Source organism: Chrysemys picta, chromosome 5, assembly GCF_011386835.1.
Source record: "Chrysemys picta bellii isolate R12L10 chromosome 5, ASM1138683v2, whole genome shotgun sequence".
NCBI classification, from domain to species: Eukaryota; Metazoa; Chordata; order Testudines; family Emydidae; genus Chrysemys; species Chrysemys picta.
This window is the reverse complement of record NC_088795.1, coordinates 57,119,890-57,135,994: the sequence shown is the minus strand read 5'-3', so window position 1 is coordinate 57,135,994 and position 16,105 is coordinate 57,119,890. Positions and strand designations below refer to the sequence as shown.

At 36.8% G+C, this 16,105-nt stretch overlaps 1 protein-coding gene across 6 annotated transcripts in view; it reads left to right on the top strand.

The window, feature by feature from the left end:
• TTC29 (tetratricopeptide repeat domain 29) overlaps window positions 1-16,105 on the top strand; it is a 219,867-nt gene that overhangs the window by 87,212 nt on the left and 116,550 nt on the right. For all 6 annotated transcript variants that reach the window (XM_065596440.1, XM_065596439.1, XM_005284274.5 and 3 more), the window contains one exon: window positions 3,430-3,515. In XM_065596440.1, coding sequence (XP_065452512.1) covers window positions 3,430-3,515 — 86 coding nt within the window. The remainder of the gene's footprint in view (window positions 1-3,429; window positions 3,516-16,105) is intronic.

Here is a 16,105-nt window from a genome sequence, read left to right as displayed (position 1 = left end):
TTGAGATTTTTGTAGGTTAGCCACTGTTGGTTTTTCATTTCCTTAGTAATGTTATCAGGCAGATCACTACTGTTTCATTCTACATGACTGATAAATAATTATGGAAAGAAAACCATTTGTTTTCCTACTGCAGCCTTTCCAGTATACCTGAAATATTGAAAATAGTTTTAAAACTTAAAGTTCAGGAAATGCTGTATATGATGACTATCATGATAGTCTTAGTGTTTTGACTATCTGTAGTAAGAATCCAAAAGTTGATGGAAAGATGAGGATGCCATTTGAATATATGATGTCAGATGCTGAACAGTTACAAAGCAACTGCTTATTTATGGGGCATTATTATATATGAGAGGGAGTAGAAAAGGGAGAGTGAACCATCACAGTTGATTTTAAGAAAGTACAGATTATTTTTCTGTTTTTTGGGTTATCTTAATAATGCTTATTTGTTGGAAGATGTCATTAGATTCCAACATCTACGGTTTTCTATGTTCTGAAGGAAAGAAATTATTTTATGTGTTTCCCAGAATTAGAATGGAAGATATTGTATAATCACCTTTATTCAATTAGCATTGTTATGCTAACTTTGTGGCAGCTTTAATATTTTTTTGTATAAGAATTATGGTTAATACACACTAGTAATTTGAAATTTATCAGGAGAGAAATTTTAATCTAAATGTTAAGAAAATATATACAAGTATTGATCGATCAGTCAGTCCCTAAGAAGTAAGTGGAATTAAGCTTCAGCCAGAGTGGCCAAAAAAAAAAAAATTCTCCTTATGTGTTTAGTCTTGTAAAATAAAATTTGTGAGAGTGAAATAAAATAAAGTTTGTTCTGTGTAATATACAGAACAGTATAAAATGTATAGAATTAAGCATTAACTGTGCTATTCATTATTTAAAACAATATTGAATTATTTCTGTTCGTTTTCTTTAGTCATATTGTTTCTAAAGATCTAATATTGTTAAAATTTCTTTATACTGTTAAAAAGTTAAATACTTTAAAATACCTTAAAAAAGCTTACAAATCTATATTGCACTCCCACACTGTAATTTTCTGAGGATAAAGCAAAATGTTTTTTTTAAATTTACTACATCCTGGATCTGAGGTTTCCATTCATTCCATAACAGTCCTTTTGAACGTGTGTCTTTTTTGAGTGCATTTGTCTGAATTTTGATTGGGTGGTTCCTTCTTTCTTTGGATTTGGCCCTTAAGCAATCTGTCCTACTTCTTTTTCAACACAGAAGCTAATAGTTCTCTTTTGAGACTTGCTTCTTCAGAACCCCACTCCTGGGAGCAGGTGACTCAATAGTGTGAGTTCCAAGACCATTTAAAGCAATAACTGTTGCAAATAGGCATATATTCTACCATAAAATGAAACTTCACATGTGTCATGCTTCTTATTATCTGTTTATATAGTCAAGAGAATTGTTAAGAGATTATCAAAGTGGATCTGACTCTGCACTGAGACCACCAGGCAGATGCCCCAATTTAGAGCTGGGTCAAAAATTTGACCAAAACTTTTTTTTGGAAAAAAAAATGCAGATTTGGCAATTCCTAACCATTTCACAAATTTATGTTGACTTCACCAAATTGTTCCAGTTAAGAAAACCAAACCAACTTTTTGGTTTTAAATTTTCTTTAATTTTGTTTAATATAGAAATTTTAAAAATGCTCTAACGCTAAACAAACTTTTTTCAACTTATCAATTTGCTGAAATTTTTTTAAAAAATTCTTTTATGGGTTTACCCAAAACACCTTTTTTCCCCAATTTTTCAGAATGCCAGAAAATTGAAAGATCCATTATTCACTACCAGATGGCCTTAGAGCTAGACATGTGTCTTTGAAACTTGTGGGAGTTCTGCAATTCACACCTTTACTCACCATTATTCTGTAGATATTTAAACAAGATAAGATGCTCATTTCAGAAGGGCAGTCCTTCAATCTCTGTTCAAAAGCCCCCTCTCTCCCTCAAAGAGGCCCTTATTCAGCAAAATATTTAAGTACATGATTAAGTTTAAGCTAGTGCTTAAATCCATCTCTCTTCAGCATTCAATCCATTCCACTGGACTTAAGCCTGTGGTTATGTGCTTTGCTGAATCTGGACCAGAAATTGATAAACAGTCTCTCAAGATTCAGGCTCTACAGAGACAGTTCTTGAAGGAAAAAGAGAGGTTTTGAGTGTGTTTCGTCTATAGAGCCATATTTGCTCATCCTCTTTCCATGCCCACTTGGAATCTTAGGAAAAAGAACAGAAGGGCTTGGGATTGCCTGCTTTTATAATTTTTCCAAGTGTGTTCAATTCTTTAGGTAGGGGGGTGTCCTTATGGGCTCAGCAATTATGACTTTCAAAGATTTCAGGATACTTGGAGCCTAAACACGAACTTCCATGAGTGTGGATCTGTAAAGACAATATATTAGGAGAACATCAGTAGGGGGAAAAAATCTTCCTTTTTCATGTGTAGATGTTTATACTGGTGCAGGAGTTGAGAATTTGTTGACCTTCAGGACTCATTTCAAAGCTCATTTTCTAGGCTTTTTATGTGTTGAATGGGCAGTATTGCGTGATGAAAAAAGGTTTTATATTTTGGACATTGATTCCAATTTGTTTGCTTTACTAATCAATTTTTGTATATATCCCCAAACTCTGGATGGGTTAATTTTGAAAAAATGATATAAATAAATTATTTTATAAAAATTAGAATATTAAATATACAGGCCAGGTTTTCTTTTGCTGGAGCAGTGCAAAGAGCCAAGAAAGCAGCCCATTTTGGCCAGCTGAGAATTCCATTAGCTGTTGGGAGCTCACGGTGGGGCCAAATTAGCTTACCTAACTCATTTGCCACCTCCAGTCTCTGGAATAAGGAAGAGGCACATCCAAAATGTGCTGTACTTCAGTTGTCCACCAGTTGTGTAGCATTTCCTGGAACCATTGCCGCCTAGTATAGATTACAGCAGCTTTCAGGCTGCTCTAGCCTATGCCGGTGTGGAAACCTATCCTGAGAATCAGGGAGCTGTAACTGTCTCCCTGACTTCTTTCTGCTGCACCAAGTTTCGTTTTGTATGTAGCTAAATAAATATACAGAGATATTGTACTGACCCTCTAAATGTAAGGTGTTTCGTGACTGTCTTTGGCGAGGTGGTGGCAGTGCTGTGAAACAATTCATAGTAGAGAACCTTATAGCATGATAAACTGTGTGCTCTGTCTCATGACAACATTTGTACTTCCTATGTTTGTGGCTTTTTTTAATTGAGTATAAGTGCCCTAGATAAACATGGACAACATCAATGTTATAAAGTGATAAATGACAAGCTATAAGGAAAAATTTCATATGTTATTAAAAATGACGTACGTTATTTTCAAGAGCTGTCAGTAGTAGTGTAATTTGTTTAGAACTAAGAGTTATTATAACCCAACTCCTCCCCTTTAGGAGGTGATAAGAAGATGGAAGGAGAAGCTGCCTATTGCTTAGGGCTAGCCTATCATTCTGCTGGAGAAGAACAGACAGCAATAATAGTGAGTTTACTTAACGTTTCTTAACATGCATTTTATAATTTGTCCGCAAGCAATTACCTTGGCTTTGCTATTAAGTGACCTTAAATAAAGGTAGATTTTGATCTGCTATTTTTAGTGAGGAAAGTTTTTATTACTGTTTAATATTTATTTTATGATTTTACTACAATTGCCTGTATGAAATATCTGCTGGGAATAGATGGTGAATAGGATAGGAAAGAGTTCTACATGTGAGAATTCTGGAAGGACAGGACCAATAATCCATCTCTGCCTCTTGGATCAGTTTTAGAGGAAAGATCAGTGACAACCGAGTATGCTTCTGTCAATCACTGCTGTATCTCTAGGGAAATACGCCAGCATTCGATGATCAACTGTAACAATGTTATGGGGAGATCCAGTAGTATGAATATGGATGTATTTTGTCCTTGTCCATGGACAAACAAAAGGACATTCATCAAAATAACCAGTGCCATCTCTGTGCATGCCCAAGCCTTAACCTCAGTTTGGAGGGATCCAGTGTTCTAGCAGCAGACATGTTTCGTGGAGAGGACTCTTCACTAGTTTATTTTATTAACTTGCTCAAAAATTGAACACTGGAAACCGGATAATAGTTGAAGTTGGTTGAGTTGAGCAATGATTTCTTCAGTATCAGCTTGTTTAGTGTATGCGTATAGTTGATGATGGATTCCCTCTTCAAAGGAGGCATTGATAACTTGATGTTCCAGAAACTTTCTATTATCTTTTTCATGATTCTTCAATGCTTCTTGGATTTTCTTACATGCAGATTGACTGAACTGTGGAAAAGAAAGTGTCATGTTATTTGTCCTGTTATAGACGTGTGCTTTCTGGTGTTCAGAGAAGCCTACCTTGATACTGCAGATGATCAATGTGAATAGGCTGATAAATCCTCACACTCAGAGGTTCTGGGTTGTGAAGTTGAATGAAGGCATTTCAGATTGAAAGAGCAGTTTCTGATCCAGAATACTTTACAGAGTGAGATTTAGTGGTTGCAGTGGCAAAGGAGAGAGAATTTTTTTGGCCTTTTCCAGGTTCTAGTCAGATTAGACTAGAATTCCTTGTGCTGAAATTTTTCTGCATGTCCACAAGTTTTTGACCACAAACACTCCAAGTTTTCTTTCCTTCCTGCTGCTGCATTAACAGGTGTCTGAGAGCTATGGGAACAATGACCAGAAAGACCGGTAATAGAGATAAAGAATTCGGCATGGACACTTGATTTGTTCATGACCAGGAGAAGCTCCTTGACCAACAAGACAAGCACAGTCTTCATTCCATTCAAAGGCCAAAACCATACTTGAAAGCAGCCCAAGATTATCTGAGGACTATGATATTGTCAGACAGTTTTCTCATCACCATCTCTTGCATTATTTTTTCTTAAAACAGGAAGGTTAGAAACCACGTGACCATTTACTAACCTGTGGCTTTTTGACCCTGGGTCAAATAATTGCTTTTTTGGAGGATGCTGGAATCTGTTCTTTCAGTTAAGATGCTCAGCTTTATATATTAGTGTGTTTTATAATAGTTTTTAATCAACAGATAAAAACAACTGACAGATGGTAGAAAACAAAATTTGCCTTTTTTTGTTAAATATGAAACACTCCCTATACAGTACAGAATGTAAATGGGGTTCACTAGGGTGGATCATAAAATACTTTAAGTATCCTTACTTATTAATATTTCCATCACTTGTGTGCTAATTAAAATAAACATGTTAAATAGAGTTTAACTTATGAATGTTGTATAAAATTGTGAGATCAACTCTTTACATAAACTGAGAAGACTTACATTTAGAAAAATAGGTTAGTTTTCACACACACAAAAAACACGAACCCACATGAGAATGAGAAAAGAAATAGGTAGTATTTTATTTCATGCATTCTTTTCATCCTCAACTGTGATCAATATATACAACAGTAAAATATCAATGGTTTCAGTGCCATTGAGCACAAATTTTCTTTGCTCTACAATTAGAAATCATTGCCTAAAATTTACCCTTCTGTTCTCAATTTAATGGTCTCTGTATCCAAGGGGAGCTCAGATGCTTACAGAGATGAAATCATTGCATCCTGTTCCCAGAGGACTACTGCTTATCATTACACATAACATACAAACAATACTGCTAGGAGCCAGTTTGCTTCATGGTAATGTGTAGTTCATCACCAGCTTCTGTAGCATGCTAAAGAGGTCTTGCCACTCAGCTTGGGACTATTTGAGTGTAGACTCAGGGGTCTCAGCAGTTATTTTCCTGCTTTGCATCAGAGTTTTCATCTTCTTTATCCTTTTGTGCTGTGGCCCACCTCAGGCAGTCTTCTTCTAGGGGAATCTAAAAGGAACAGCTGTTACAGATACCATTTCCTCAAATTGTTGCCATTTGGTTCCTTTTGCTATTTAGTGTGTCACTCCCTTCCCCCAACATGCACACACACCAGTATGCATATAAACTTGTTTCTCTTTCATTATCTCTTCTAACAAAGTGGAGAAGCATATGTTCAAAATATTCATTATCTGACACATAATTAAAAGGTTGAAATTATGAAGCTACAATCTGTTATATCAAAAATATAGCCTCTTTGTCTAGAGAATGGAATATTTTCAGTGAATAGAATTTTGTATTGCTAAGCATGTAGTATATAACCTCACTAATTGTTGATAAATTACACTGCTCTACAGCCAAAATGCTTCTGAAATAAATATAGTCAAACTTTACTAAGTCTGGATCACTGAGAACAAAAATGATGCTTAAAATTGTTGATTGGCTCTAGTTTTCAAGATATGCTATTGGGTCAGTATATACGACCCTTGACTTGGGAATGGCGGAGGATAAGTGAGTTATAAAGGGAAGGGATCTCAATTTAAACCAGAAATGACTAACATACATCTTTGACTGGATCGATGAATAAATCTATGACTGGGTTGGACAGTACCTGCTTTTTAGGCAAAACAATGAATGATGCAATCAGAAGCTGGTATTGCGTGATACATGATATGAATTGCATCATGTTATTCCTAGAAGTCATGGATGATGCAATCATAACGAAGCTTACATCACTCTGCTGAACAAATTGCCCTATATCAGCTCTAGAAATCATACAGTGTCGTGCTCTCTTATTTGTCAGTGTTTGATTTTGCAAAGGGACACATTTCTGTTTAGCTAAAGTGAGCAGAGATGCCTCGTACTTGTGTGAACAGTGCAGATAACTTCTGCTATGTTTGTGGTGAAGTGACTTTTGCATCACAAAAGCGCAGTATAACCACTATGGTTAAGAAAGACTATCACCTTTATTTTGGCTGCAAAATTGGAGATCAGGACAAGAGGTGGGCCCCACACATATGCTGCAACACTTGTGCAACAAATCTTCACCAGTGGTTGAACAGGAAAAGGAAATCTATGCCTTTTGCAGTGCCAATGATTTGGAGAGAGAGCCAACAGATCATACCAGCAATTGTTACTTCTGCATGGTGCCTCCAGTTGGGAAAGGTATGTCAAAGAAGAAAAAGTGGACTGTGCATTATCCAAACATTCCATCAGCTATACGCCCAGTACCCCACGGAGAAGGACTGCCGGTTCCTGATGCACCAGAATCATTCTCACTTGAGTCAGACGAGGAAGAGGATGAAATTTCTGGTCCTGAACCATCAATGTCACAGGACCCACATTTTCGCCCATCGTCCTCCTCTGAATCACACCTCAGAACACAAGGTGAACTGAATGACCTTGTCAGGGATTTGGAACTACCCAAGAGTAAGGCAGAGCTGTTGGGTTCCAGACTACAGCAGTAGAATCTCCTGGCAGGTGATGTTAGGGTTTCCATGTTCCGTGACCATCAAAAGGATCTTGTCCCATTCTTCTTCATGGAAGGTGATCTTGTAGCCTGCAACAACATCGATGGTGTGATGGCAGCCCTCAACATCGTTCATGATCCAGATGAGTGGAGACTGTTCATTGATTCATCGAAGACGAGTCTTAAAGCTGTTTTACTGCATAATGGCAATGTTTTGCCATCAATTCCAGTTGGTCATGCAGTCCATATGAAGGAAACCTATGACAACATGAAACAACTTTTGAGGTGCATAAACTATGACCAACATCAGTGGCAGCTCTGTGGCGATTTGAAAGTTGTTGCTCTCTTGCTTTGTCTGCAGACTGGATACACAAAGTACTGCTGTTTTCTCTGCGAATGGGATAGTCGTGCAAGAGATTCCCACTACATCAAGAAAGATTGGCCACTCCGACAGTCATTGGAGCCTGGGAGGAAAAGTCTTCAGCATCCACCACTTGTTGAATCAAGGAAGATTTTGTTATCACCCTTACACATCAAGCTGGGTCTGATGAAGAACTTTGTCAAGGCCATTGACAAAACACAAGCAGCTTTCAAGTACCTCCGTGGAAAATTTCCAAGGTTAAGTCAAGCTAAGATAAAGGAAGGTGTCTTTGTTGGTCCTCAGATTCGTGAACTTCTTCGAGATGATGCATTTGACTCTGCATTGTGTGGCAAGGAAAAGACGGCATGGAAAGCCTTCCAGTTAGTGGCAATAAATTTTCTCAGAAACAACAAGGCAGACTACTACAGGTTGTTGGTGGAAAACCTCCTCAAGGCATACAAAAGCCTTGGTTGCAACATGTCACTAAAGATACATTTTTTGCACTCTCATCTAGATTTTTTTCCACCGAACTGCAGAGCAGTGAGCGACAAGCACGGCGAGCGATTTCACCAGGACATTGCAACAATGGAGAAACGCTATCAGGGCAAATGGAGCCCATCAATGCTTGCAGACTATTGCTGGACAGTGACCAGAGATGCTCCATTTAATGAATACAAGAGACAAGCCAAGAAGCGCCGCTTTGACACTGAATAGGACTAAACTATGTACAGAATAGTTTTTTGCCTTTTGTTTCATAATAAATTTTATTTATATAACCCTTTTGCTGATTTTTAAAGTGTTCCATAAACAGGACAGGTGAAATATTATCATGTAAAGCAACCATAAACACATGAAAAGACCTAGGTTTACAATTTATGATTAAAACTCTACTATCTACACAATATACATAGACATCAAATGTAAAAACTTAAATATTTTAGAAACAGTAGCCAATCAGTTGTTTTAATTGTCATATTTGAATTCAGCACATCAAAATACATAATAAATAGCACATTTTATCTCTGAAGCAGACGACTTCTCAAAAATTGTAGACCAGTGTTATTTATTTGATACGTGTAACCTCAGTTTTGCAAAGACTGAGGGCAAGTCTACACTATAATATTAAGTTGACCTAAGTTACCTCAGTGTACAGCCACTGCAGTAATTAAATTGCTTTTGCATGTCCGCACTACGCTCCTTGTGTCGGCGGTGCATGTCCTCACCAGGCATGCTTGCAGCGATTTAACTGTCACTGTAGGACATTGTGAGATGGCTTCTGAAAGGCAGCAACAGTTGATGTAAGCAACGCAGTGTCTATACTGACACTGTGTTGACCCAACTACATTGACCTAAGCGCTACGTCTCCGGCAGAGGTGGAGTTATTAGGTTGGTGTAGTGGGAGAGATACATAGGTGGGAGAATATTTTAGTCTAGACACTAACAGAGTTAGGTCAATGTAAACTGCCTTACCTTGACCTAACTCTGTAGTGTAAACCAGACCTGAGCTTAGTGGGACTATTCAAGTGTGTAGAGTTAAATACATAAGTCTTTGCAAGATTGAGACTTAACTCCATTTAACATCTTTGTGGTATTTTTGTGTGTCAAGCAAGGTCCGGTTTATAATTGTCTCTAATTACTTTTGCCATGCTTGGAAAAAAGTATAAATGTCTAAAATGTAAAAGTCTACTGTGGGTTTTGCCATGAAAAGGTTAGCTGGTTGCTGTCTAGACTAACTTGACAATAGGTCTTGCTATAGATGCTTCTCTTCAAAATTGTATTGCTAACCAAATATTTGTTACAAATATTTTAATTAGAAATCTTGTATATGGCAAAGTATCTTATTGCATATTTGACATGGTTTTTTAAAGTTAATGTAGATTTTATGGCTGGATTTTCAAAAGTGCCTTAAGGAGTTGGGCACCCGATTTGTCTTTCAATTATAGTCGCATGCCTAACTCTCTTACCTTAACTCCTCTTGACAATCACAGTGTACATTGTGTACATTTCTTGTCTAAGCATTCACAATAGGGACCACTCAGAAATAAAATCCTTATAAAATGGATATTAAATTCTATATTTCATATAAGGTATGTTTTAATGTGCAATAATATAGGGACTGCGACATTCAACACTGCAAAAAGAAACATGATAATTTATGGCACAAAATCACACCCATGATTAAAACTTATAATAGTTATGTTCTTAAAGCTGATGCTTCAGAGTTTCAGCTGGCCACCAGCAAGGGGCAGGAAGGAATTTTTCCCCCAGTGTATTCTGGGAGGGTTTCTTAAACTCCTTCCTCTGAAGCATCAGAGATGGACATGGTTGGAAAAGGGACATTGGGCAGAATGTACCAGGGCTCTGAGGCGTCTGAGCATTCTTTCTCTCAGGGGCTTGCTTGGCTGCTTCTTGATGACATGCTCAGGATCTGACTGATCACTATACATGGCATCATGAAGGATTTTCCCTCAGGTCAGATTGGCAGTGAACTTAGGGTGGTTTATTTTTGTTTTTGTTTTGCTTTCTTCTGCACCATGTGGGTGCAGGTCACGTGCCAGGATAAGCTGAGTATATCTCATTTAATCATTTCCTTAGGGACTGGTGAACCTCAGTACTTCTTGTTCTGTCTGTGGCACATAATAATCTAGTCTCCTGTGGTTTATAATATTTTGGATTTATTTCAGTGGGTGGTTTTAGTGTATGGGTGCTGAGTGGTGTTGGTGGCCTGTGTTATACAGGAGTTCAGATTAGATGATCTATGGTTCCCCTGTCCTTTGTTCCTGATTTTAGGAGGTTAATATTGTTATTTTAGATAATATGGGTTATAAACTCACCAGTTGATCTGATCAGAAGATAAGATTCTTGTCCCAGAATCAGGCTACACAGAGTTTGCAAGGACTCTCAGAATGTAAGACAAGGATGCTCACACTTAGACAATTGTAGCTTTAAAGATTTTTATTGAGATAAATGATATAGTAATTAAATGGTAAAATAATCAGAGTTACAAAGGTAACAATGTTGTTCTAGATGTACATGTGATATTATGCACTATAAACTTTTGATTAATATACTCAAACCCTTCCTTGATAATCTGGTGGTAAAAGACAAAGGACCAGCCTCGCCTCTGGCATGCCAAAAGAGTTCAGTCCAGGTTCCTCAGTTCTTGAGTGACCTCCTACTCAAGAACTTAGGAGCTTAGGAGAAACTAAAGAACTGAGAGCTATAAAAGACTAAATAAGCTAACTTAGAATTTTACTTAACTAACTGACTTAAAACTTACAATTGAGAACTAATAGACTAATAAACAAAAGGATAATAAACAGAGAAATAAGAAGCCTACTTGGCATGGTGGGTCACCCCTCGTATAGAGCTTGAACACTTGATCCCTCCTTCTATGTCCAAACTTAGTTTCCTCACCTACAGAAAGGTTGGGGTACACTTACTCCAGAGGCTGGTACATTTGTACATATTGATGATATATACTTACATATTAATGACATTAACTTATTCTCACATTTTTTATTTCTGGCCGAAGTGGTTATTTTGGTTATTTCCAACTTCTTTGTGGTGTACCTGATAAGTTTAAAGAGGGTATGAACTTAGGGAGCCCCCCCATATCCGCCTGCTCCAAGGCATCCTTTATCTATCTATGTTAAGGGTTGCAACCATATATGGACCTTATGCTTTAGATCATCACCACTTATCTAGGTGAAAGGCCCCAAGCATATATATGCTAACTTTGCCTTAGCTCAACATACAGGATGTGGCCTGTAGGTCCCTTGAATTACAGCCAAAAATACTCCTATAAACCTGTTATACCCTATTATAATAAAACAAATAATCAAACCCATAAGAAAAGAAGCCAATAAGAAAAGAGATATAGGCAAGCCCTATAGGCTATACCTTAAACTCTATGACCCTAAGTTTTCTTAACATCTTAAATGATTCCATTAAAGTAATCAAAGAGGATTCCCAAAGTAGTATGATACACTAACCTGTATATCAGAATCAAATGAAAATTTCACTTCAGCTCACATAGTCAATTAGAATATAAATGGGTACATATGAAGCAGGTGGCCGTAAAATTAATGTGTACACTGCTATATAATGAATTTTTCTAATCATGTTTGTCATGCCCATCACCATGGTATCTGAACGATTTTTTTCCTGCTGGGGGAAGTTCTACAAGATCACAAGATACACCTGATTAGGTATGCACCATTCTCAAAGTGATTTTACCTTTACAGAAATGAGCTGCTTTCCCTTGACATTCAAGATAATAAATAGCCCCAGTATTGTCTGCTACTGTCTGTACCACTGATCCCTTGCAGCAAGGAAGAAAACATTTTGCTGTCAGATATATTGCTTGATTCTCGAATATATTGATGAGAAGTCTGAACTTCAGGTCAAGTTTTGTCTAGATGTTTTCCTAAATTTAGGTTTGAGGTATCCGTTCCTATCACTACACATAGAGATGCTTAGCAAACTGGAACTCCCAAAGGAAATTATAAGATATTGTCCACTGCATGGAGGATTTTTGAATTTGCTGAAGTATTATCAGCAGTGGTCTGTCCCTTCCAGTTCTATAATTGATACTTAATCAAGATTGTAGGAAATTTGGCAAATGGAGTCACATGGATGCAGAAGGCCATATAGCCTAGAAACATTAGATAAGATCTGATCATACCTAGACTCTGCATTCTGATTGTTTTTGAATATCGGTAATTATTTAAGGGAAAGCAGTGGTGTTCCTCCTCTGGAGTGTGTCTGTCTGTTTTTTGGGGGGGAACTTTGCATCTGAGTGAAGGAGCACTTCTGATTGATGTGAACTGAGGGAGCACAGTACATATAGGTCAGAAGAGTCTCTTTGTGTAAATCAGGGGTTGATGAGACAGTTGTCCAAATATTTATAAGTTTTTAAGGTTTACATATTTATGAGGTGTGCCACCATTACCAGGCATTTGCTGAAGATTTGAGGATTCATAGCAAAAGGAAATGGGGGCACTTGTATTGGTAGTGATCATTGCCCACAAAAAAGCTTCTCTGTATTACCCTGAGTGAAATGTGTAATTATGAATCTCTCAGGCTGAGAGTCTTGAACCAGTCCTACAACTTCAGGGAAGAGATGATTGTTGCCAGGGTCACCACATGAAACCTGAACATTCAGTTAATTTGTTCAGCTTCCTCCAATCTTCATCTGGAAAGAAGATCTAATTTTTTAATTTGGATTTGGGTGGTGCTAGGCATTTACCAGTACCATGAGGGATTTCATTGATCGCTTTGTTTTAGAGAAGCATCTTCATCTCTAAGAAGTTTCTCATTACAGAGATCCCTGAAGAGGGATGGGAACAGAGGGTTGAGGTAGCATGGAGTGGAACTGAATAGAGTGCCCTTTCTCTAAAATGTCATGACATTTTTTCCCTTCAGTGCTCACCTATGACACCCAAATTTGCATCTTAGTGATACTGCCTCCCACCTTGTTTGTCTTGGAGCAAAACAGTGGTTTTCCTTTGGGGTCTGTGGTTAAAATGCTTTCCTGTTTGCTCAGCTAATGGTGTCAGAATAGCTCCATCACTAATGGACTGAATTTCTCTTGGGTAATATGCCCTCTGAGGGGAAACCCCCTTAAAAGTGATGCAGTTAAAAAAATTAGAATTAACATAAAAATATTATGCCATGGGAAACAAGAAAAATAGAATATACTGAAAGCATGTTACTAGATCAGAAAATTATCATGCTTTTGGAAAGCCTTGATACAGCAGAAAATAATAGCATTTATAAACATCCCTTCTTACAGTTAATTGCCTGACTTTTTTGTCTCAGGGTTGCTTCTCAAGAGTAGGAGACTCATGTCTCTTTTAGTTCTCAGTTTTGATGACTTAAGCCCCCATTTCCCCCCTTCCCCAGACTAAAAAGATGATGAGCTATAGTCTTGGCCACCTATCCTGATAGATTAATCTAAAATAAATAAACCTTTCAGCATAAACATGTTTACATGACCATCAGTATCTGTTGTTGGGAATTTGTGTCACAGGCAGTAGGGGAATCGGCACAATGAACAGGTGTCAGGAAGTTTAAAAGACTGAGTATTTCTCGATATCAGATAATGTTGTGTGAAACTTGCTGGCTTTGTTATTTGTGAGTGTCACATCTGTGCAATTTTGCTTTAAGTTTCCAAACCTAGAGTTTCATTAACCTTTATGCATTGCATATGATTGCCTAGACTTCACATAGTTATTGTACACAAGATTTTTGATTGTCAAGTTTTATTATGAAACTACAAAACATGCACACAAAGAATTAATAGTTATGCAAAGACAGTAAAGGACCATGGCTGGGTTCCTTCGTGCTACCAAACTGGAAATAAATAATAAAAATTTGTTCCTGATAATCAGTGAAAGATTCTTTGCAATCTAAATAATTTTCACAAAATGTAGCTGGTTTAGCTTTCATGTTTGAACATGAAGCTAGCAGAGTTTTACTTGGTTTTCACTTTCCTTGCAGAAGGTTCACATAGCTGTAATATCAAACTGCCTGATGTGTTTGATCATTGAAGGCACAATCATAACACCAGCTATTCTGACGTGCAAGGGAGTGAGAAAGTATATGGAGCCCTCCTATTCCCATGCTGTGTCTTCACTGCTGTTTCAGCCCAAGTTACTTAACACAGTTTAGCTAAACCATGTTAAGAATTTTCCTTTCATTTGTGGTGAAGACAAACCCTATGCGTCAGCCAGTGCAGCAGAAGATGTAATCATTGCTAAGTATAAGGCTGGCGCAGATTACATTTTCCCCATCCCCTATTATCACGGTGGGAGTCAGGAGCCAAATTGTGTGTGCCCTTTATACCATGCCCCTTACGCAGAGCTTGTAGCAGTTTAAAGCCACAATTAAGCCATTTTGTCCCATTTGAGGCTTTTGAAATCTCAATTGTTTCCTTCCATGTGTCAAAATAGGTACATTAAGGGACATTTTCTGCCACTTATGGTGAAACTGTTCCCTGGTGCAGTTAGTTAAAAATGACCATGCTTCTATTTCTAGACACTGTTTCAATCTGTGTCATTCTTATAGGATAAAAAAGTAAAATTAAATATAAAACTATATAAGAGTGAGTTATTTAGTGCTCAATCTTTTTATTAAAAAGCAGAAATGTAAGAACTCTGGTGTGCAGGGCTGAGAAAGATCTGGAAATGTTTTTGTGAAAAATTGTACAGTTCATTTCTCAGGTGATTAGATACCCACAAAAACTGAGCTTTTTGCATGTTTTGAGAAATGGAGGATTTGCACCAAAAATCATACAAACCCCATGAATTTGTACGTTTTTGTTGCAAATCCACCTTTAACTGAAATTGACTTTGTGTGAAAACTTCAAAACAGTATGTGGATTTTCATGAAAATAAGGCAAATTTCAATTTCTTAATGAAATGCAAATATCGTTAAATTCTGAGGAGGCTTTTTAGTTTGATTTCAAACATTTTCCATAGCACATATAGCAGGCATTTTAAAATAATATTATAATTGAATATGAACAAACTGTTATAATGATTAGTTTCTTAAATTATTATAAATCAGGCCCCCAGTTCAGCAATTCATTTACTGAGACATGGTCTTAAATTTCAGCATGTGAGTAATTCCATTGACTTCAGTGGGATTACTCATGTATTTAAGCACATGCTTAAAGTTTTTGCTGGATTGGAATCATAACAGCTATACAAGAGTGAGGGGGAAGGTCTAGTGTCTAGACTTAAAGAATTTAAACATTTATTGTTTGACAGATGAATAACTTGAAAAGCTAGAACATTGCAATATGCCAATTTATACTATAAAACCCTAAAGCTTGCTGTGGCATTGCTAGCAGCAGTTTGTTTTGCTGTTTTACTTTCAGGCTTTTATATTATTTTAGAGCTGATCAAAAGAATTGGTAGCAAAGTGTGAAGTAAATTGTACATCTAAATAAATCGATTTAACATTCCTTAGTGCTTTAAGTGATTTTAGTAATATTAATATTTAAAATATTTCTTTCTGAAATCTTTTTACGACTACATATAGCAATAATGGCCACCATTTCATTCTACTGTTTTTCATAGTAGAACATTACACAGTAAACATTGTAAAATTATTATCTTTTAGCATTGAAATGGATGCGCAGAATTGATTTAAACTCTTTATTTGCATGTAAATGACTCAAGTTTTATTCAGTCAATAAAAATATAGTCTATTAATCCATTCGGTATATTTCGTATATAGGTTAAGATGTACAAAAAATGCAAGGTTTCCTATTGAATTAGAACTTTGCCTTTAACTTTCATATCTGCACAGAGAAATTAGATTCTTTAAATTGCATTTTAAATTTTATTAAATGCTTTCCTAGCTTATTTCCAATTTTTTTTCCTCTCTATACAATGCAATTTTGTATTTTTGATTGGGTTTTT